Here is a 23,214-nt window from a genome sequence, read left to right as displayed (position 1 = left end):
ATGAGATTGGCACCTGAGCTAACATCTGTTGCCAGTCTTCTTTTTTTTTTTCCTTCTCCCCAAACCCCCCAGTACATAGTTGTATATTCTAGTTGTAGGTCCTTCTAGTTGTGCTATGTGGGACGCCACCTCAGCATGGCTTGATGAGCCATGCTAGGTCTGCGCCCAAGATCTGAACTGGTGAAACCCTGGGCCGCTGAAGCAGAGTGTGCCAACTTAACCACTTAGCCACAGAGCCAGCCCCTGGTCTATTTGTTTTAATATTATTTACTTAAATGAACCACATTCTGTATTCCAAGAGGTTAGTCCTCAAAAAAAATTTATTTGGTAGGCATGGAATTAGTGTGCCCATGATGTTTAGTGTATGTCTAATCATTTATTGAGATGTAGTGTATTGAGGATCTTGGGACAGTGCAGGATTAGGTCTGTATTTCTTTACGTTTTCAAAGAGTATTAGGGGTTTTCAGTCACTTTCCTAATGAAAGCTTTCACCGTAAACCTTCATTAGAGCCATATTTTAGCTTTAAAACATGACCTGGTGCATGAACTCTAAGGATCTTGTTATAGAAAGGCCTATCTATATAGATGCTTTCCCTTGAGTACTCTTGGCCTTTTCTTTAAAAAAATACCTTGAACCTCGCCTTATTTTTCCATTCTCAAGGTGTAGCGGTTTTTGTTTGTGTTTTAGATTTTTAAAAAACAATTTTTTTTTCAGGATTCTCCTTTTCCCTTGACGTCTTATACACTGTATATCAGAGGGAAAGAAAAGCTTTCAATAGAGCAGGAGTTAGAAATTTACATGGGAGGTTAAAGCTCTGTCATGTAGCTCTGGAGCATGCCAGCATCTCTTTCATCCAACAGCCTTTTTGGCTTTTTTGTTCTGTGCCTTAGCCTTGGCTGTCTGTTTCTGGGACTCAGAAGACCGAAAAAATTCACATACTTCCATAGGACAAGGTTTCCATTTTGTGAGAAATACTAGTTCTGGGCCCTTAGTATTTGCTCACTGTTTTCTAAAGTGATTGATAGTCTCTTCTCTTCTAAATCTGACTTCAATTTAAATTTCTTGTGAATATATCAGATCTTATTCCAAATCGAATCTATATTCAGAAATGTTTTACCCTTTCCCTTGGTATCCAAATAGTATTTCTGGGTAGGGGATAAAAAAGGAGGCTGCTTAACTTCCAGGGCCAGGAATTTTTAGTATGCCATGGTCAGAAGTCACAGACATAAATAGAGTAGGATATAGTAGATCACTAAATGTTAGGTGGTGGGTGTATTTTATATATCCTGAGTCACCTATAGGGTCTTGGCTGGTGGGAGTACTCTGGAAACAGACATAGCCCCTGCATGTTTGGGATAGTGATGTCCAGTTGGATGTCAGACAGAACTTTTCCTACTACCACCATTGTTACGCTAGTTTGGGACCTCCCCTCCCCTCCTCCACCCCCATGTTCTAGTAGTTGCAGAGAGCCTTTAACACACTACAGATGACTTACATTATCTCTGGGTCATCTCTTTTGAGATTCATTTTTTTTTGCATCGAGCAGCAGAGTCTGTAGTTTAAGGAAATAAGCCTCAATATTTTCTACGCAATACAAAAGTACTTGGAAAGGGTCAGCCAGCTGGAGCTGTATGTGATGTGATTGTTAAGTACTGAAACCCAGAGAAATCTTAAACTGCACTGATATATGAAAATAGTACGACACAGAATTAAATCCAGATAATCCATAGCTAATGATGACATTTGAGACACTAGGTTGTGTAACTTGCTCAGTCAGCACGTACCTCACTAGAGAAGGCTTCATCCTGAACAGACATTCTGTCATTTATGAGCTGGCTTCTCTTAGAACTCCAAGTTACCTTTGGGAGCTGTGATTTTGAACATACTGGGAAGCTGGGGGTATTCTAACTGCCCCATGGAATGAAAAGAAAATTGTTAACTAGCATTTTCATTAGGTCTTACGGATGATAGAAGGAAATGTGGCAGCTTACAACCACACTATATTTATTCTGTTTAGTTCTTTTCTTTTTCATGCCAGCTGTGAGCAAGGCATGGTGCTAGCAGATGTAAATATCAGTTGAATGTGGTCTTTGGTTTCAAGGAATGTATCTAATGGAGAGGATATATATATAGATATATATATATGTATATATAATCTATATGTATATGTATATATAATCTAGACACAAACACATACATGTATGTTTCTCACACACGTACACACACATACAAATAACTGTCAAGTGTACCCTGATGCTAATGCCAAAAATGAAGCATAAACAGAGCTGAAGCTAGCAGGAGGGATACACTTATTTCTAACTGGGTCACTTGAGGAAGGCTTCACACAGACAGTGACATCTGAACTGAACTTAAATAGAATTTCAACCATCAGGGAGAAGGGCATTCCAAACTAAGGAAGGCAGGTGTAAAAAGGCATAGAGATGGGAAGGTACAAGACGTTTGGGGAGAGTAGTTCAAAGCGACTGGAGCATATGATATAGAAGGAAAGGGACTAACACAAGTAGTAGTACTTGTGAAGGCAGATTATGGTGGGCCCATAAATGCCTTGTGATTAGGTCTTGCTCCAAACGGCTCTATATTAGATAAGGGAAGGATGGCCGCCATATTTCATTCACTTGGTGCAATTTGCTTGGACAACAGAGGGGTTGAGATAGACATCGAGTAGAGCCTCACCTTTTGCTGTTGAAATGCCCCAAAGATGGAAAAGGGCATGTCCAGGAAAATAAAGTTACACCAGGTTTGCAGGTTTGTGGATCATACTGAATCTTTCCCCTAACTTGTTTTATGAAAATGAAATTAGGTTAAAGTGAACATCAGAGGCAACTTTGAAATAGAAAAGAAGTTTCAGAATGGAAGGTTCGTGTACGATATATAAACACTTGCCTTTATTTTTTCAAGTGCCCAGTTATCCTTTCTTTATGATGATGGATGGGGGTAATGGACAGAATATATTAAGACCCTCATAGGGGCTTCTCCCTCAAGCGCCCTTTTTCTCCTGGTGATGGTGAGCTTCTGTTTCATCTGGGAAGCAGTAGAGGGGTTAAGCCGAGGGCTCTGGAACCAATCTACTTGAGTTCCAATCCCAGCTCCATTACCTGCTGCCTGTGTCACTTTAGAGACGTTAACATCTGTAAAATGGGAGTGACAATAATAACACTTACCTTAAAGACGATAGGGAGGATTAGATGAGAAAACCAGGTAAAATACATAGAATAGTGGTTGTCACCTAGTAAATGCTCAGTAAATGCTAGCCGTCGTTATCATCATTACTACTTCAGAACGAACCTAGTCCCTTTATATTACACCATTGGGTGTATGAATGTTTGGTTTTATTTCTTATACTTTAAAGAAGTGAGACGCACTTGCTGAAACTATTTTGAGTTATGCTGATACCTCTGTTGCATGCCACTGCTTTAAAAAGTAGGACTTACAGATGTGATCCAGAACTGACCTCTCTTCTCAACTTATATTCTAAGACAGTGGTTTTCACACTAGTGGGATGGGGTAGAGGACAGGGGACCCAGGTAGAGATTAAGCAGATGGGGCCCTAGAATCCCTACTCTTCTTCATCAACCAGAATAGTAATGCTTTTTATCTATTTTGTATTAGAGGGGTTCCATATAAGATTATGCTTGAAAAAAGTGTTCCAATGCTTTAAAAATAGCATAAGGATTTGTTCTACAACAGTGTTTGTCAACCTTAAATGTGCTTAGAAGTCACACATGTAAAATGCAAAATCTGATTCTCTAGGAATGGGGTATGCTTCTCAATTCTACATTACTAAGAAACTTTAGGTGCTGCCAGTATTGCTCATCTGAGGGCCATGCTGAAATAGCAAGATTCTAGGGACCCTGCCCTACCTTCCCTGTGTAGTGGTTGTTCTCAGCTGCATGTATAGGGTATCTATTGCAGTCACCTTTGGGCCTTTTTAAAAATAAACCAGTCCAGACCCTAGCCCAAACTTACAGAGTCAGAATCCCTTGGGTGGGTCCAGGCACATGTATTTTTAATCTTGGTTGGGAATCACTACTCAAATGCCAAGAGAGTACATCTTGTCCATAACCTCTTTGGCTTATTCAGTAATTTAAAAAAATAGTATCTAGAATTGTGTATCGTTCTCAAGATTTCCTAAATATTGAAAGTTATCATTTTTATTTTAATAGTTCAAGCAGTTTTTTGTTTTTTTGGAGGAAGATTAACCCTGAGCTAATATCCACCGCCAATCCTCCTCTTTTTGCTTTGGAAGATTGGCCCTAAGCTAACATCCATGCTCATCTTCCTCTATTTTGTATGTGGGATGCCTCCCACAGCATGGCCTGATAAGTGGTGTGTAGGTCCACGCCTGGGATCTGAATTGGCAAACCCTGGGCTGCCGAAGCAGAGTGCTCGAAGCTACGTCACCAGGCCATCCCAGTTCAAGTGGTGTTAGAGCTTACCTTGGTTAGTAGTTATCGATCCACAAGAATCCACTTGAGAATACTGGTGTTCATATTTGTTTAATTAAAGGAGGATACTAAATTATGAGACTTCTGAGAGAAAAAGAAGATGGACATTTGGTTTCTCTTCTCTCTTTGCTCCTTTAAGTGAAGCAAAAGGAAATCTTGCTTTACAAGGCTGTAGGAAATTTAATCATACTGGTGGATCATTTTCTAAGCCCTTCCTATATACTAAAAGTGGACTTGGGTGAGAGATACCCTTGGTTTCTACAGAGTGCCTAAAATAAGGAAGACCTGGGTAACGCTTGGTCTTTCTGTCCCATATACCCTCTTTAATGCACAGGAGTGCTCGTAAGCATGACACAGTTCCTACAAACCACAGTGAAGTCATCCAGCAGTGGTCCTCAGACATGGGAGTGAACTACAGAGAGTTGAGCAATGACTGGGAATGTCGTGCCATCTTTAAAAGATAGCCAACTGCAAAACTCAGCAAACAGACAATTCCTAATTAACCAGGTGTCACCTGCTGGCTTTGAAGAGAATATTAAGCAAGACTCCTAGGTGGATCTTAGAAAATCTTTTGATGTAGAGATAAAGCGAAGATAGATTTTTTTGGAGATAGATTTTTTTTTTTTTTTTTTTTTTTTTGAGGAAGATTAGCCCTGAGCTAACATCTGCCGATCCTCCTCTTTTTGCTGAGGAAGACTTGCCCTGAGCTAACATCTGTGCTCATCTTCCTCTACTTTATACATGGGGTGCTTTTGCCAAGTGGTGTCATGTCCACACCTGGGATCCGAACTGGCGAACCCCAGGCCGCGGAGAAGCAAAATGTGCGAACTTAACCACTGTGCCACCGGGCCGGCCCTGGAGATAGATTTTTTTTTTTTTTTTTTTTTTTTAGTTTCAAGTATTTTATTGTTTTTTTCTCAATTTTTTTTTATTAAGGTTATGAAAGTTAACATCCTTGTGAAATTACAGTTGTACATCATTATTAGTCATGTTGTAGGTACACCACTTCACCCCTAGTGCCCTCCTCCCACTCCCCTTTCCCCTGGCAACCACCGATCAGTTCTCTTTGTCCATATGTTAACTACTACCTATGAGTGGAGTCATACAGAGTTCGTCTTTCTCTGTCTGGCTTATTTCACTCAACATAATACCCTCAAGGTCTATCCATGTTGTTGTGAATGGGACGACTTTGTCCTTTTTTATGGCTGAGTAGTATTCCATTGTATATATATACCACATCTTCTTTATCCAGTCATCAGTTGCTGGGCACTTAGGTTGGTTCCATGACTTGGCTATTGTGAATAATGCTGCGATGAACATAGGGATGCGTGGAACTTTTGGGATTGCTGATTTCAGGTTCTTGGGATAGATACCCAGTAGTGGGATGGCTGGGTCATAAGGTATTTCTATTCTTAACTTTTTGAGGAATCTCCATACTGTTTTCCATAGTGGCTGCACCAGTTTGCATTCCCACCAACAGTGTATGAGGGTTCCCTTTTCACCACAGCCTCTCCAACATTTGTCACTCTTGGTTTTGGATATTTTTGCCATTCTAACAGGTGTAAGGTGATATCTTAGTGTAGTTTTGATTCGCATTTCCCTGATGATTAGTGATGATGAGCATGTTTTCATGTGTCTATTGGCCATCCGTATATCTTCTTTGGAGAAATGTCTGTTCATGTCCCCTGCCCATTTTGTAATTGGGTTGTTTGATTTTTTATTGTTGAGTTGTGTGAGTTCTTTGTATATTATGGAGATTAACCCTTTGTCGGATAAATAACTTGTGAATATTTTTTCCCAATTAGTGGGCTGTTTTTTTGTTTCAAGCCTGTTTTCCCTTGCCTTGAAGAAGCTCTTTAGTCTGATGAAGTCCTATTTGTTTATTCTTTCTATTGTTTCCCTCATCTGAGGGGTTATGGTGTCCAAAAAGATTCTTTTGAAGCTGATGTCAAAGAGAGTACTGCTGATAATCTCTTCTAGAAGACTTATTGTTTCAGGCCTAATCTTTAGGTCTTTGATCCATTTTGAGTTCATTTTGGTAAATGATGAAAAAGAATGGTTGATTTTCATTCTTTTACATGTGGCTGTCCAGTTTTCCCAGCACCATTTGTTGAAGAGACTTTCTTTCCTCCATTGTAGGCCCTCAGCTCCTTTGTCAAAGATTAGCTGTCCATAGATGTGTGGTTTTATTTCTGGGCTTTCAATTCTGTTCCATTGATCTGTGCATCTATTTTTGTACCAGTACCATGCTGTTTTGATTACTGTAGCTTTGTGGTATGTCTTGAAGTCAGGGATTGTGATGCCTCCAGCTTTGTTCTTCTTTCTCAGGATTGCTTTAGCAATTCGGAGTCTTTTGTTGCCCCATATGAATTTTAGGATTCTTTGTTCAGTTTCTGTAAAGAATGACATTAGAATTCTGATTGGGATAGCGTTGAATCTGTAGATTGCTTTAGGTAGTATGGACATTTTAACTATGTTTATTCTTCCAATCCATGTGCATGGAATGTCTTTCCATCTCTTTATGTCGTCGTTGATTTCTTTCAAGAAGGTCTTGTAGTTTTCGTTGTATAGATCTTTCACTTCCTTGGTTAAATTTATCCCAAGGTATTTTATTCTTTTTGTTGCGATCGTGAATGGGATTGAGTTCTTGAGATCTTTTTCTGTTAGTTCATTGTTAGCATATAGAAATGCTACTGATTTGTGTATGTTGATTTTATACCCTGCAACTTTGCTGTAGTTGTTGATTGTTTCTAATAGTATTTCTATGCATTCTTTGGGGTTTTCTATCTATAATGTCATGTTGTCTGCAAACAGCAAAAGTTTTACTTCTTCATTGCCTATTTGGATTCCTTTTATTTCTTTTTCCTGCCAAATTGCTCTGGCCAAAACCTCCAGTACTATGTTGAATAAGAGTGGTGAAAGTGGGCACCCTTGTCTTGTTCCTGTTCTGAGAGGGATGGGTTTCAGTTTTTGTCCGTTGAGTATGATGTTGGCTGTGGGTTTGTCATATATGGCCTTTATTATGTTGAGGTACTTTCCTTCTATACCTATTTTATTGAGGGTTTTTATCATAAATGGATGTTGGATCTTGTTGAATGCTTTCTCTGCATCTATTGAGATGATCATGTGGTTTTTGTTTCTCATTTTGGTAATGTAGTGAATCACGTTGATTGACTTGCGGATGTTGAACCAACCCTGTGTCCCTGGTATAAATCCCACTTGATCATGGTGTATAATCTTTTTGATATATTGCTGTATTCGGTTTGCCAAAATTTTGTTGAGGATTTTTGCATCTATGTTCATCAGTGATATTGGCCTGTAGTTTTCCTTCTTTGTGTTGTCCTTGTCATGTCAGGTTTGGGGATCAGGGTGATGTTGGCTTCATAGAATGTGTTAGGGAGTGCTCCATCTTCCTCAGTTTTCTGGAATAGTTTGAGAAGGATAGGTATTAAATCTTCTTTGAATGTTTGGTGGAATGCTCCAGAGAAGCCGTCTGGTCCTGAACTCTTATTTTTGGGGAGGTTTTTGGTTACTGTTTCTATTTCTTTACTTGTGATTGGTCTATTCAGATTCTCTATTTCTTCCTGATTCAGTTTGGGTAGGTTGTATGAGTCTAGGAATTTATCCATTTCTTCTAGGTTGTTCAATTTGTTGGCATATAGTTTTTCATAGTATTCTCTTATGATCCTTTGTATTTCTTCGGTATCTGTTGTGATTTCTCCTGTCTCATTTCTAATTTTATTTATTTGAGACTTCTCTCTTTTTTTTTAGTGAGTCTGGCTAAGGGTTTGTCGATTTTGTTAATTTTTTCGAAGAACCAACTCTTTGTTTCATTGATCCTTTCTACTGTCTTTTTTCTTTCAATATCATTTATTTCTGCTCTGATTTTTACTGTTTCCCTCCTTCTACTGACTTTGGGCTTCGTTTGTTCTTCTTTTTCTAATTCCATTAGGTGTCGTTTGAGGTTATTTATGTAAGATTTTTCTTGCTTATTGAGGTGAGCCTGTATGGCAATGAATTTCCCTCTTAGGACTGCCTTCGCTGCGTCCCAAATCATTTGGTATGGTGTGTTTTCATTTGGTACGGTGTGTTTTCAAATACGATGGAGATAGATTTTTTAAATAAATTTTCAGAAATTCTATGAGTACTATCAAATCATTTGTTCTTAGAATTTGTGTTTTTATTTTAACAAGATAGAAATGAATTTTGTACTAAATCATTAGATGTTTTTAGAATCATAGGAAAACTGAACTAAGAATGGAAGTGGTCACAGTTCTTGAAATTAATGATTGGAAGAAATTAGGTATTTCTTTCTGGATGAACATTGGATTAAATTAAGTATCTTCTAAACAGCCTAGAATTTTAGAAACATCTAGAATAGCTTTGGTGTAGCCAGAATTTGTGAATGAAAGAAATACTGAATTGCCTTTTTAGCTCAGTTTTTATCTTTTGGATGTTTTTCTGTGATGTGAGAATGTAGACATTCCTCTATTCTGTTTTTAACTGTATTTTCCACATCCATGAACTTGTTTTGAAGCTACTTACTAAAATAGGATCTAAACTCATCTAAGCCTTCTGAAATCCCACTACTCCCCTGAGTGAGAGAGCAAAGGCTTAAAGCAGTAAACTGAAAAGGTTCACTTCTGTTGCCTCAGTAACAGGCTCTCTGTAATCAGCGTTGGTTTGATTGTGGTCTGGCATTAATATCTCTGGTGTTATGCTGACCTTGATATATAAATCATGTAAACAGCAAGATCTACAAGAAGATTCCTTCATTACTGTTCTCGCTGGGATTAGAAGTTCTGGCTTAAAAGGCAAAAGAGTGCCTGTCCAAGAAACTCACGATTTAGTTAAAGTCCAAAGCTGTGGGGTGTCTCTCTGTATAATCTCGTTATTTGGCTTTTCTGGATGGCAATATTCCCTGACTGGATTAGCTGCCAAAGTACAGTGAGCCTCTAAAGACCATCATCATGCTGTCATTTTTCATCTTCTTCCCTGAATTCCTCCTTATCCAAAACACTCCTACTTCTCTGCCATTAACCCAGTCCCATTATAGGGCTGTACTCCTAAAAGGAAACTTGAAACTTGCTTTGACTGAATATTTTTCTGCCCCTCTTTGATTATCAAAGCCCTTTAATAAGCACCTGGAGACTGAAAGAAATAGTGAAATATATATATATGAAACACCATGAAGATGTGTGCTTTGATGAGCTTGTCTATTTTGTCAACCAGCTTCACATAACAGGTATCATAGTCAGAGACTTCTGCCAAGCCATTTAAAGGGTTTTTGGCACTCACTTGCTCTAAGAGCAGGCTGCTACATACACTGCACCAACCATACCAAAGTAGCAACGTTGTCTGCTAAAATACCCAGCCAAGTATAAGAGCTACATGGGAGAGTATTGCAATAAAAGAACATTTGACCACAGAAAATTAATTAACACAATCTCCCAAATGTAGAAATGATTAGTCTTTTTCAATAGTGAAAAGTTATTTTAGAGCCAAAGTAACTGTTCATGGTGATTTCTTATAAATAGGCAGCTGTGTGAAGCGTTTGATAATAATTCCTCTACAAATGGACTGTTCAAAGTATTGTCCATATAATCTGGATAAAGAAAGGAAATCAGTGCTCATTTGGATATTATCTGTAAGAGGAATTGGCAGCATCTAAGAATGGAGATCCATCCTCTCCATTGCATCTCTTGAAGTCTCTTCTCCGTTGTTAAAAGTTGTAATTCCACTCACAGATGATGGCTCACAGATGATGATGATGACAAGAACATCCTCTGACATGGAAAGTTACCTTGTCTTCTGTTCCCTTAACAGTGATGCATGCTCTATGAGAAGAAGGAAGCTTAGGCTGTAAATTCAAGGATTTTGATCAGCAAGAATTTGCTGGGGAGAAACACATTAGGACGAGTGTTACTAAAAGAAAACTGGATATTCCATAGCTGTGAGAAACATCTGGTTGGTGACTGAAAAGCCATTTTGATGACTGAAAATTTCATTTTGTTTTGTTTGTTTTCATGAAATCTACAGGAATAAGATTAGTTTCCAAGTTGAAATTGAGAGTGGTTGTAATCTTCTAGTTACCCTTGATTGTCACACACTGGCAGTAAATTCATTTACCAATTAAATTCCTGTCCTTTTGAGATTACTTTCTCTCATTCTGGATATAATGACTTGTTCCCAGTATGGATGAGGTAGAAAGAAGGTAGGTAGATGCTTGTGGGAATTAGAATACAGTAATTAATTTGCATCAGACTTATCACATCTTTTTACTCTGGTTGGCAGGAATATATGGTTTATAGGAAGCATACCTACATGAGGCTTGATGGCTCATCCAAGATCTCAGAGAGGCGGGACATGGTTGCTGATTTTCAGAACAGGTAATGTTAATAGGAGTTACAAAAATTCTCGTTTGTTTTTCCTCTAGTACTTGAGATGGTGAGTTTAAAAGAAATGCCAACACATCTCAGATTGTTAGGTGATCATGATATAGTTCCCACCCTTTTAAGAGGTAGCTAAATCCGCTTATAGTGGTTCAAATTTGTGCGTCTGAGAGAGAGAGAGAAAATGAATGCTTGGTAATACCTGTGTTTGAAATGTATTTTCTCACCAAATCAGTGCCTATTTCTTTGGGCTATAAAAGAAATGATGTCTGAGTATGAGCCAAGATCCTCCTTATATATATAATATGCATGTAGAAAAAGAGTCCACAAGGCTGTATTCCTAAATGTTGACAGTGGCTGTCTCTGGGTGTTGACTTACAGTTGATTTTTAGTTTATTTTTGCTTACCTGTTTCATTTCCTATTAAGTTTAAAGAAAAATACCTTCCTTTTTCCTGCTTTCCCTCTAGCATTGTAGTAGTACAGTACAGAATGACAAATTGCAATAGTGTGCAATCTATTCAGCTGGCAGCTCTCAGTTACAGTCCTTCTCCCACCTGATAATGAGCCTATGAAATTTCAAATACTGCCTGCTGGTTGCTGATGGCTTACAGAGCCATAATTATCCTAAGTGCAGGTTCTCATTGTAATAAGCAGAGTCTGGTTACTGCTCTCTCCAAGGAGAAAGCCAAGCTCTGCTAGTGACTGGTCTGCTGAACTCCACCCTTAGTTTTCTTCCTTAGACCTGGAGAACTAAGGAATAGAATAGATCTTAATGTTCTGTAAATCAGAACAGTTCTGAATTTTTGGCCTTTAATTGTGTAGTCTGTTAATATTTAACTTTTGAATTCTTGGGAAGGAAAATGAAGCACAAAGCCATTTGTATTTAGGTTACAATTTTTAATTTCTTTCATTTCCGTTTTAAAGCATGATTTACTTCAGATGTAAAACAATTTAGCATAAAACAAATCCATAGTTCAAAGTAGAGTGCCCTCTGAGAATTTTTGGTATTGCACGGTCCTTTACAATGGAGCACAGGTAAGGAGCTACATCCTGATGTTTTCATTTACAGTGCATACTCAGGCCAATAACTCCTCTAAGTTGAAACTGTACATCTGAATTCAGGTGGCTGTTTGAACAACAGTGGAGGGGAGGATCTGCTTTGTACCTGTTTCAGCTTGTTCCCTTGGAACAACGGTGTCGGTGACCTCACCTAGCTTCTCAGCTCTCAGAAGCTATGGGCAGATTCTTAAATTGGTTATTTGAGACATGTACAAGCTAAGTAGTGCCTCCTAGCCCTACCATATAGCTGTGCGCACCCCGCCCCCCCAAGAAAGTTTACCAGCTGATCTTCATCTTTTCTTAATTCTGAAATCAAATGAAATGTGTTTTACTATGTCCACACCTACTCCAACCTCAGAGTTCCAACTGACAGGAATCTTACATACAAGATCTACAGACTGTGTATTTTCCCAGGGTGCCTGTATTTTCTCCAGGGATGCCAGCATCTCTGTGTTGGGGGCACATTAGTAGGAGTGGCATGAGTTCTGTGTTACAAGAAAAGCCATTAAGTAGTAGATGTTTCACCTACTACTGTTTGTGTTTATTTTCCACTAGTATGTTTGCTAGGGTACTTTTGAAGATCTTTCGTTAACAACAAAGCTGTTTTTTTCCAGTAACAATTGGGGTCATTATATATTACAATAAAATGCCTATTGAAGAATATTTGAGAAATATTTAATGAAGAAAATAAAAATTACTCACAGTCCCATCACTGTTAACGTTTTGGTATATCCCTCTAGTCTTTGGTATGTGTGGGGGGTTATATTTACACGTTGATAACATATTGTAGATAGGATTGTGTGTCCTGATTTCTTTCGCTTAATATTATATCATAAACATTTTCACACATCATTAAAAAAGTCTTTGTAATCGTTATTTTTAGTGACCAACTTTCCATTACACTGAGTATATATACTACTCTTCCATTGTTAAAATGTTGAGTGAATATCTTTTTTATAAAGCTTTGTCACTATTTTAGATATTTTCTTAATATAGATTCAAACATGGGAAATTACTGAGTGAAGGGATATGAACATATAAGACTGTGCATATTGTCAGATTACTTTGTAGAAAGTTCTGCTGATATAGATTCCAACTAGAGCTATGGTATGTTGACTTCTAATGGTTTGGGCTTCTGAGTTGTAGAGCTACAGCTGTTCTAGCTGACCCAATTCCCAGAAAACTGGACTATGAGATCCAGGACTTAGTACATTTTCCAGTGACCTTTTAATGGAAAAAATCAGTAGATGTATTTGATTTATTACTTCTAAAATCCCTTATTTAATTTGTCAAGCAGTTATTTGGACAATCCCAGTAGCACACAGTAGTTTTTAAAAGCTTAGCTCTAAAAGAAGGGTATTTTCACCATTAAATTGTACTACATCTACTTAGTAAATGTCTTATTTTGCAGATTTCCTGGGAAACTTACTTGAGCTTCCAAACTTTACAACTGAGAATTACTTAGGGAGCAGTGAGTTTTATTTAGATTGAACATTTGAGTAACTATCATTTTAACACCCTGCATCTAATATTTGGCAAAATGAAAAAACAGAGCAAAGTCTCCTTCCCTGCCTACGTTAAGAGCTAGATGATTGGAGTTGGGATTAATGGCTAGGAAATAATCTCCTACTTCTTGTATATGGAATCTGAGCTGTGCCTATGCTGACCAGAAGCTTATCAGGCAGACCCCTCCAAATGGGGAAAAAGTTCTCCACTTATAAATTTGATTGGCTGGCAGTAACCCAATATAGAGAAAAAGACAGGTGTTTTTCAAAACAGAAAAGCACACCTTGCCAAATATTTTCATTATTATTAATGAAAAGACATCAAAAGAAAAAATTGTAGTTTCAACTGGACAGCGCTGTGGCTCAAAGGTCAGCCAGAGTAAACAAGAACTCCTATAAAAAGCCATTTACATTCCCTTACATTTATTTATGAGGGATCCTTCCAGGAAAGAGTCTGACTGAGACTAAAGACTGTTTGACCAGGATGTCCTGACTGGGCAACATTCACAACATGTGACCAGTGCATGATCCTAGAAGCCATTCACAAGGTCTTTGCTCTGACGTGCCTTGGTCTTTGCTTCCCTTCCTCCTACCCAATGACATTTGCCAGATGGATCCCCCCAATTATCGCACCACTCAGGGTGACCCTTCAGAAAACATGAGAAAATGTGAGTGTAGCATGGATTTTTCTTTGTAGTTGAGAGTGTTACAGAGTTCCAGTGCCCTCTTTCATTCTGGCTCTTTTTCAGTCATTCATCTAGTTTTTACTGCAGTCAGCTACATGCCCAGCACAATTTGGGTATTGTGGTGCAAAGTGGCCTCAGTGGGTCATTAACTAAAGAAAAGTAAGGGTGAGACCTAGACTTGTCTTTGCTACATGATTTCATAGTCTCCTTCATAGACCACCCAGAAGCCTGGTCTCTAAGGTGTCTTCCAACGGAGACCCTGAGTTGAGGTTCCTTTTCAGCCCCCTAGAGGGCACCCAAACCCTCATGTTGCCTTCCAGGATTGTTTTCTTTCCTTTCTTTAGTCGGGGTTGCCAAGATATTAATTCATGTTATAATACTAGATTTGTTCAGTAGAAAGGAACTTCTCAGCAGTTTGATTCAAATATTTTTGCTTATAAATAATCCAACAGTGTGATCCAGGGTGGAAGCTAATTTCTTTGATTTTTAACAGCCCAAGGTTTCTGTAATCCTTATTCTGTTACAATATGAATTATGTTATGAATTATGAATATGTTACTGAATGCACGCAAACCTTGCTACTTACAATCTACCTCATCATTAAAAGACATCTTCTCGATACATAGTTAATATCCAAAAAAAGTGTTTTCCACCATCATATTTCTAAGTTTTGCCATCAATTTATTTTTACCAGGATTACTTTCACTAGTATTTTTTCTGTGTATAGTCCTTGTTTGTAAATGGTTACCACATCTGGGGACTTATCTCTCTGGCTGTCCAGACTGTGGAAATAGCCCATCTTTCTACCTCTACCCTTTCTTTTATTGTAGTTCCCAAGCTACCTTCTACCTCCCTCCCTGTCCCATCCCCACTCGCCTGCCGCTACTCCATCCTCAGGCTCTGGACTTCTTTAGGAACTACAAAAAAAGTCCTAACCATTGGCTGACTCCATGAGCTCTCACACAGGTGTTGGAGAGAAGCCTCTGACCCCTCTGTACCCACCAAAGCAGGAGAGAGCTTTGAGCAGTCTTCTCAGGACCAGAGTGGGAAGGATTATTCTACAGGATTGGTGCAGCCCTGGAAAGTTCAGTCACTTTTTATTTGAAGCCTTATTGTGGTTAAATACTCTCCTATGGGCTGCGAGGTATCAAGCTTCCATTTACATCGTCCCATATCTATAGGAAAACGTGTTTGTAAGCTGGCAGGTGCCTTTTAACTTTGTGGTTTGCTCTGTATGATTTAACCATAAAAGATGACGTCTTATATATTAAATAAAGAAAATTATGAAATATTAAACTTCATGATAAAATCAAGGATAACCAATAGAACTTTTGTGAGAGTACAGAGCTTTTGAAATCATGCCCTACAAGAGGCCTCCAGACATGCTCTGTGATCCATGCCTGCCTCTAGGAAAGTTGTGTTTAACTGAATGCAAGTAATGGACAGTTTTCTACTAGGACCTGCCCAGCATAGTGATTAATGAGGATGCTTATTTCAAAATAGTTCCTTCACTGATACTCATGTTTGTTGTTGATATGTCATTAATTAGTCACTTCAGCTATATTCAGAACATCCTCATTTTATAGTCCAGGAAACAGACCTTTAGCAGTCAAGTGACTTTACCAAGGAAGAACAGAATCAAGGAATGAGAGCATCCTGATGTCAGTGTGTTTCCTTTTTTTTTAACTGAAAACCGCAGAACAAAATTCATTTTACATTGGGATTTATTACCTATTTACCATATCTGAAACTTAACAAAACGGCACTTTCCTTATGACCTGTGATGTATATAATATTTTCTAATCTGTTCTGTTTCCTTTAGTCTGTTTCTTTAATACGGTCCAGATCCACCAAACTGATTTCATAACCATTGATAGTTGTGACCTGCAATTTGAATAACACTGATCTAAATGAATTTCCAGTTGTATTTCTCATTATAGTCATAAAGAAGAGGGTTTAGCTGCTTGATTTAGAGGACTGAAGTTTGCTTGCCAGTATAATGCAGTTTCTTCCCCTTAGAAATGTTCTGGAAAATAACTTCTGGTGGCAGGAGCATGAAGATGACAAGATAATCTTAAAATACATTTATGTTATCTGCAAGAACTGAGTTCAAATTGAGCCCTAATTGTATGTGTGTACATAGATAGATAAATCTTACACTCAGAGCCTACTCTTTGTGATCTGGCATGGGCCTGTTCCTAGAAGATACTCAGTAAATATTTGTTGCCTGAATGAGTGACAGTGGCACATACTGGTTTATTCATAATTTTAGTTTCTTTAAAAGGACATAGGATGTAAAGGGAAACTGGGAAAACTATATCTGGTCATTTCTGTGTAAGGGTTGTGTTGGCATTCATCAAAAAGTACTTTAATTCCAGCCTATCTTCATGAGTTTGATCCTAAATTCAATTTAATACATAGAAGTCATGACCTGGGTCTTAGTCCTGACCTCAGGTCATTTTTCTGGGACTGACTTTCTTCATTTGGAAAAATGAATGCTTTGGAATTATAATCAGTTCCAAAATTATTGCAAGTCATGGTTCTTGGGGGAAACAACAGGAAATACTGATTTATTTGTCCCTCTGTATGAACTAGGAACTTGTTAAAAATATGACTGTTACATAGAGAGGTCTCTACTTCCACGATAGCATATTTTTCTATTATATTTGCTACATGTTTATAAGTATACTGCCTCCCAGTCAGTATTAGTGGGCAGGAAAAGTATATGTGCAAATTGGAAGGTGACTGCCATGGTTTGATTTTAGCAACAGAGCACCTTTGTACAGTGTGTCGAAAAAACGTGGGTCAGGCCTGGCTAACCACCAAAACCCTTTCTAGCCCTAGACGCTATTCTATATTCAGAGTTCCCTCTCTTTTGCCATATGCTATTTTTCTTTTTCAGTTTTTCCTCTTAACATATCCCTCCCTTTTCTGCAGGAATGACATCTTTGTGTTCCTACTAAGCACACGAGCTGGAGGGCTGGGTATCAATCTCACTGCTGCAGATACAGTAAGTAATGAGAGCACAATATGATACCAGATATGCAGGTTTTCTACTCTAAAAATGTTGTTCAATTGGCGTTACCCTTTGCTTTGTGTCACAAACTTTTATTTCTTTGCCTCTTCTTGTTATGTTACAAGACAGTAGATACACTTTGCCTGGAACTGGAACATTTGTTAGCTTTCCTTTTAGACTTTTCTCTCCATTCTCTTGGAGTAACTTTCTTACATGTTCATTCAATAAATATTTAGTGAGTGCCTACTGTGTGCGTGATACAGTTCTAAACACTTGGAGTACGTCTGAATAAACACACTGAAGAAAAAAAATCAGTCAATCCAACCAGATTTGTTTTAGGAGCTATAACTGAACACATCAGAAAGGATTGTTTTATTACTCTTATACATTATTCCATTTTAGGAAAAACTCATATTTTTGTATCCCAGACTTCAAATGGTGGTTGGAGAGCAATGAAATTGGTAATTTAAAAAATTAAATTAAAAGACATTCCATCAAATTACCTATCCTTTCGTATGCAATCTTGGAAGAATATTTCAGCATGTGAAAAGCACAGGAAAAGAGCATTCCTTTTGAATCTTAGAATTACTCCCAGTATTCAAATATATTTAATAACATTTTCAGTAACCTTAAACATGAGACATAAAACTGCATAAATGGGAAATTGTTCTGTAGAAGGCATGACTCTAAAAACATAATTTTTATGGCTGTTGTGGTGCCTCTCTGTAAAATACAGAGCATCAGAATTCTCACAAATATGAGGAGGATGCGAACTCTGGAGGCTCATGGAGAAATGAAGTACAAGGGTGAAGAGGCTTGAATAGACTCGCAGCAGCAGAGCTGGAACTGGATCCCATGTTTTCCAGTCCCCACTCCTAGGCTATGTCCACTCTTTCTCCTTACTAACTACTACACCACAGACCTGCCTGCCTTCAAGAATGAAAAACAGATTCTATAATATCACTAAGTAGAATATGAACCAGAGAACTCAACTGAACCTTCCTTGGCATCTAAATCTCTTCAGCCAGTTAACCAGGTTGGGACAGGGCTCCAGGGCCTAAGGACCACTGGAGGCGTAGCTGGGTAGATACTGTATCTAATGTGCACATCATCAGCCTCAGTCACCTTAAAGGAAGTCCGTCATTGGTGGTAGGTGATGTTGTTCTGCGTTCTCTGATGTGGTGGCTCACTTGGTGCCATATCAGATAGCAGAAACTTGGCTTTCTTTTTGTTCCTTGGTTCTCTGCTCTCTCTAGTTTGTAAGCATTCCATACAGTCCCAACTGAGTCATAGTCTCAACATGAATATAAACTTCATCACTTTCTCTTAACTGATCTTTTGGACTCCAGTCTCAGCCCCCAGCACCATACCTGCTCTATTAGTTTATTTATACCCTTCTTTATTAACCATGCCACTCTTGCTTAAAACTCTTTAGGTTGTCTCCATCGTCTACGAGATAAAGTATAAGCTCCTTTACATGGCATTAAATGCCCTTCATTTTGTAGCCTTTATCTCCCTTTCCGCCCTAATTGTCAGGCTACTTCCCCTTCCAAAATTTATGTTTCAGAAATAACAGTTGACTTATAGTTTCCTGAACGCACTATATTATATCACACTGTTGCATAAACTGTTCCCTCAGCATAGATCATCCTCCTGGGCACCTCCTTCCACCTTGTAAATTGCTGTTTGTTCTTCAAAACCCTATTCATGATCAGGAGCTGCTGTTTTGTCTGGGCTGGTAGGGCTTCTCTGATAAGGTAACATTTGAGCCAAGACCTGAAGAAAGTGAGGAAGCAAGCCAAGCAAATATCTGGCAGAAAGAAGAGCGTTCCAGGCAGAGGAGATAAGTGCAAAACCCTGAGGTGAGAACGTGCTTGGCACAATCAAGCAACAGTAAGCAGCCCTTTGTAGGTGGAACTAAATGAATGAGAGGGAGAGCGGTGTGAGGTGAGTGTTGGAGAAGCAGATCACATAGTGCTTGGTAGGCCATGGTAAGGATTTTGATTTGGAAGACCACTGGAAGAATTTGAACAGAGGAGTGTCGTGATTTGGCTTGGGTTTTAAATGTGTCCCTCTGGCTTCGGAGGGTTGGGGTGGGGAGAACTGTAGGGAGAAAGGTAGAAGCAAGAAGTTCAGTTAGGAGTTAGACACAAGATGATGGTAGACAAGGATTGAAGCAGTGGAGGTGGTGAGAAATAATTGCAACCTGCATATATTTTGAAGGCGCAGCTGGTTTGCTGGTAGATTGGATGTGGGACATGCAGGAGGCGTCAAAGAGAACTCCACGGTATTTGGCCTGAGCAATTGGAATGATGGAGATACCAATTACTGATTAAGGGGAGGATGGGGGGAGGAGCGGGTTTGAGAGGGGAAATCAAGAGTTTGGTTTGGGGTATGTTAAATTCAAGATGCTTAGCACACATAAGTGTCATTGTCACTCAGGCAGCAGAGTCTGGAGTTCAGGAGAAAGATTGGGGCTATAGATGTACTTTGGAATTATCAAGTCATAGATGATGTTTAAGGCTATGAGGCCAGATGAGGTCACCTGGGGAGATCTAGCCTAAATTCATTTGATTAAAATGTATTTCCCTTCTTGTCAGCCTGGCTATTGAGGTTTGGTCTATGGTTTTTTAAGAAATTGTTCCCTTAGTCATTCATTTGAATGGTCAAAAAAATAAGCAGATTTGAGGGGGGCGATCTGCATCACGCTCCCAGTGTTCACGTAGTTTGCCTTGTGAGGGTAAGGAGCTCCTGCCAGCCACAAAGAACTAAAGCAGGCCCTAAGCCCATAGCAAAAGGAGCAGAGGTAGAAATTCCCTTTTCCTCCTAGGGGCTAGAGAGAAGCTCTGAATATTCTGAGTTCCCAATTCCAAAATAATTTACATTTAATTTTGAGGGAGGGCTCAGGGACTCACTTGTAAATTAGAACCTCCTGGAATACTCCTAAGAAAAATGAGACAAGATTGAAATGAATTCCTAGTTTATGCTTTGTGTGAAGTCAAGTTATACTCTGTGTATGTGTATTATTAGACAAACAATAGGCTTCACTGCTTGCCTGGCATTTTCCCTTTGTCCTGAGATTTATTTAGCTTTGAAAGATCCCCAGAACCATTTATGGACAAGGAAGAAGTTAGTCAGCCTAAAATGTTAGGAAAAACTTAATGTCTTGAGATTGAGAATGCATGTATACATGTGTATTTGTAAACAGTGGGTCTCTGTCTGGCCCACTCTGTTAGTTGCAAACATGATTTCGGCATGTGATTAATGGCAGCTGCCCCTTACTGTCTGTGTTGTTCTTTGTATATTCTTCCTGAAGTAGGGATCTCTTTGCATTTGACTGTTTAGTGAGGAGTGGTTATAAACTGCACTGTTTGTTTTGTTTCTATGTCAGACCTGTTTTATATGCTTACATGTATGGAGAGAATGAGGCGCTTTTGTCCCTTCGTAGCAATGTGAGAAAAATCCTGTGTCCCATGAGACAAAATGGGACAGCTTTCAGCCCTCCCATGGGACTGAACTTCCACCCATTCTCTTGAGGGAAAAGGAGTTCCACCCTCCAAGTGTTGGTCCAGCTTTTTCCAGTTGTTCTCCTAGAAATTTTCCTGTTTTCCATTTCACTCCTTCATCCCCTGAAACTCCCTCTCATTGACCTGTATAGCCAGGCGTTTCTGCCCTGTCTCGACTCTTACCTCCTCTCTGCCATGCCTGCCCAACTTAGTGTTTACAATTTCATGAAGGTGCTGACTATTAATATGTTTCCCCTTAGTCATTGCTGGGCCACGCTTTGTGTATTGACTTGCTTTAATCTTTCCTAGTGAAGTCAGTTCTTCTAGTCCTTTAATTGTTGCTTGTTTTTCTCTAGGCTGTCTCACTGAGCTCCATAAACTTGATTACCAAGTACGGGTGTCATCTCTGTCCCACTGTGGTGGGCACAATTGTCTCCCCCAACACCTACCCCACTTCGAGTTCCTGTCATGGTTGATTCAGTGTTCATTTTATGGTCAGATTGGATAATAATCATATGTCTGGCTTGGTTTTAGTTTTCTCACCCTTGTTCTTGTTTTAACTTACTAGCTTACACATATTTCATATTCTTTTTCCCTGGGTGTAAGTATTTTTCTAAATAGAATCTTTATTTTTCTCTTTCTTCCAAATTCCCCACCTCTTTTAATCCATTTAAATAATAAATAGCCACTTAATTTGGGGATTTTTTTAAGTTACATTGCAAACTTACCTCCTCAGGCTTTAATGTTCTTACTGTTTATGAGTAAGAACCCAAGTTGAATCAGGTTTGATTGCTACTGAGACTTCTAGGAAAAAATGTAAATGTTAAGGAAGCACCTATGAAATGATTCATAATCTAAAACTCCCCATTATGAATTCATGCTGAACCAGTGCCTCAGGCTTGGACAACTAAAGGCACTATCTTTGCATGTGACATCAGCCCTCATTTTCCACATATGTAGTCATTTTAGGTATGTTAGGCAAGTAATGTAGGTCTCCTTTTCATTAACTGTGTCTTCTCTTCCTTTGTTCTCCTTGGAAGTTTAAACTGGATTTTCTAGAATTGTGCATATCCTGATAAGCTCCAGAATGTCCTGTAGTCAGATTTACTATGCCCCTCTACAAGTGACAAACATTGTGTACTTCTAGATCCTAGGTCTGTGGACACTGTGGATTAACAATAAGCTTTCACGGTGATTTTTTTTTCTTTGGCAGGCAGTTTGTAATTTTCTCCCCAAGGATTCTAAACACTAAAAGTTTAAGGATTATACCTCATATAAAAGCAAGACGAAAGGAGCACCATAAGAAAGAGCCAGTAGAGATTCTTACTAGTAGAGGAAAGAGCATTGAAAATGCTGATGCTTTTTGTCTGTCTTCACCCAAAATCTGAGCTCTTCAAAGAATGGCAGAAGAATTGCCTCCATTTTTAAATGAGAAAACAAATAAATTATTTAGGAATAGTGTTAGCCAATGGAAAAAGCATCATAGAGAAGCAGTTTCAAGAGAGTTGGAATCACTCTTTAGTTTACATTTTTAGGCTCTGTCTAGTTTTGCTCAAATCCCCTTAGAGATTCTAGTATCAATCGACTAGTGTTTGTGGAATTCTGCTTCACACTGACGGATGGTGTCTGGTAAATAAGACTAGATGGGGAGATTTTTAAATTGGACACCCATAGAAAATAGTCAGTGATTAAGTGGGAACTTGGACCGAAGTAGGCAATGCAAAGTGGTGTTAATAGTGCAGGTGTTGGAGGGAGACTGTTAGGACTGTGAGCTCAGGCATGCTTCTTTCTAATTTATAAGTTGAAGGAAATACACAGGTTTTTGTGAAAATTCAGTGAGATATATGTGCACACTAATGCCAGACACATAGTAAGGACTCAGCAGATTCTGTCCGTTATTATTTCTAATAAGAATTCATGAGGAATAGGAAAAGGAGACATTGTTATAGGTAAGAGAAATCAGGAAGGCCTTCCTGAAAGTGGTGAAGCTTGAACCGAACCTTAAAGGACTAATAGCAAAGAGGCGAGGGATTCTAGGCTAGAGGAGCAGCTTGAGCAGAAAGTGCTGCAGACAAATGTAATATAAGTGAGGAACACTGATGAGACCTGTCTAATAAGAGAGAAGGGCCAGTTTATGTTAGGAAAGAATAGAACGAAGTTGGCTCAGTATAGCAAGGCCTGATTATTAAGGGGAGTTCGGACTGTGTGTTAGAGCATAACCAGCAGAGACGGAGGGAGTGGTCTACAGTGGTACCCAAAGTAGACTGAAGAAGAAAGAGACTGAGATGTAGGGAGCCCACTGATCAAACAGCGTTAGTGAGCCAGATGTAGGTGGTGAGGGCCTGGTCCAGGATAGGGACAGTGGGACTGTCGAAAGGATGGATTCATTTCTAAAGAGGGACTGGCTGGATCTGGTGACTTGATTGTATATGGAGGAGAGGACACATAAGAGATCAGGGTCGTTTTGAAGTGGGTTTCTTTAAGGAGGTCCACTGTGTTAGTTGCCTCAAGGACTGAGAATCCAGGAGTCCATTGGTTTTAGGATCACTGTGGGGTGAGGGAAGGAGGAGTACATTTTGTGG

General features: G+C 39.0%; 1 protein-coding gene across 3 annotated transcripts in view; it reads left to right on the top strand.

Annotated features, from left to right (window-relative positions):
• INO80 (INO80 complex ATPase subunit) overlaps positions 1–23,214 on the top strand; it is a 126,984-nt gene that overhangs the window by 94,019 nt on the left and 9,751 nt on the right. For all 3 annotated transcript variants that reach the window (XM_046653906.1, XM_046653904.1, XM_046653905.1), the window contains exons 28-29: positions 10,762–10,856; positions 17,048–17,120. In XM_046653906.1, coding sequence (XP_046509862.1) covers positions 10,762–10,856; positions 17,048–17,120 — 168 coding nt within the window. The remainder of the gene's footprint in view (positions 1–10,761; positions 10,857–17,047; positions 17,121–23,214) is intronic.

This window comes from Equus quagga, chromosome 2, assembly GCF_021613505.1.
Source record: "Equus quagga isolate Etosha38 chromosome 2, UCLA_HA_Equagga_1.0, whole genome shotgun sequence".
Taxonomy (NCBI): domain Eukaryota; kingdom Metazoa; phylum Chordata; class Mammalia; order Perissodactyla; family Equidae; genus Equus; species Equus quagga.
The sequence above is the reverse complement of the archived record's forward strand: the minus strand, read 5'-3'. Positions and strand labels throughout refer to the sequence as shown.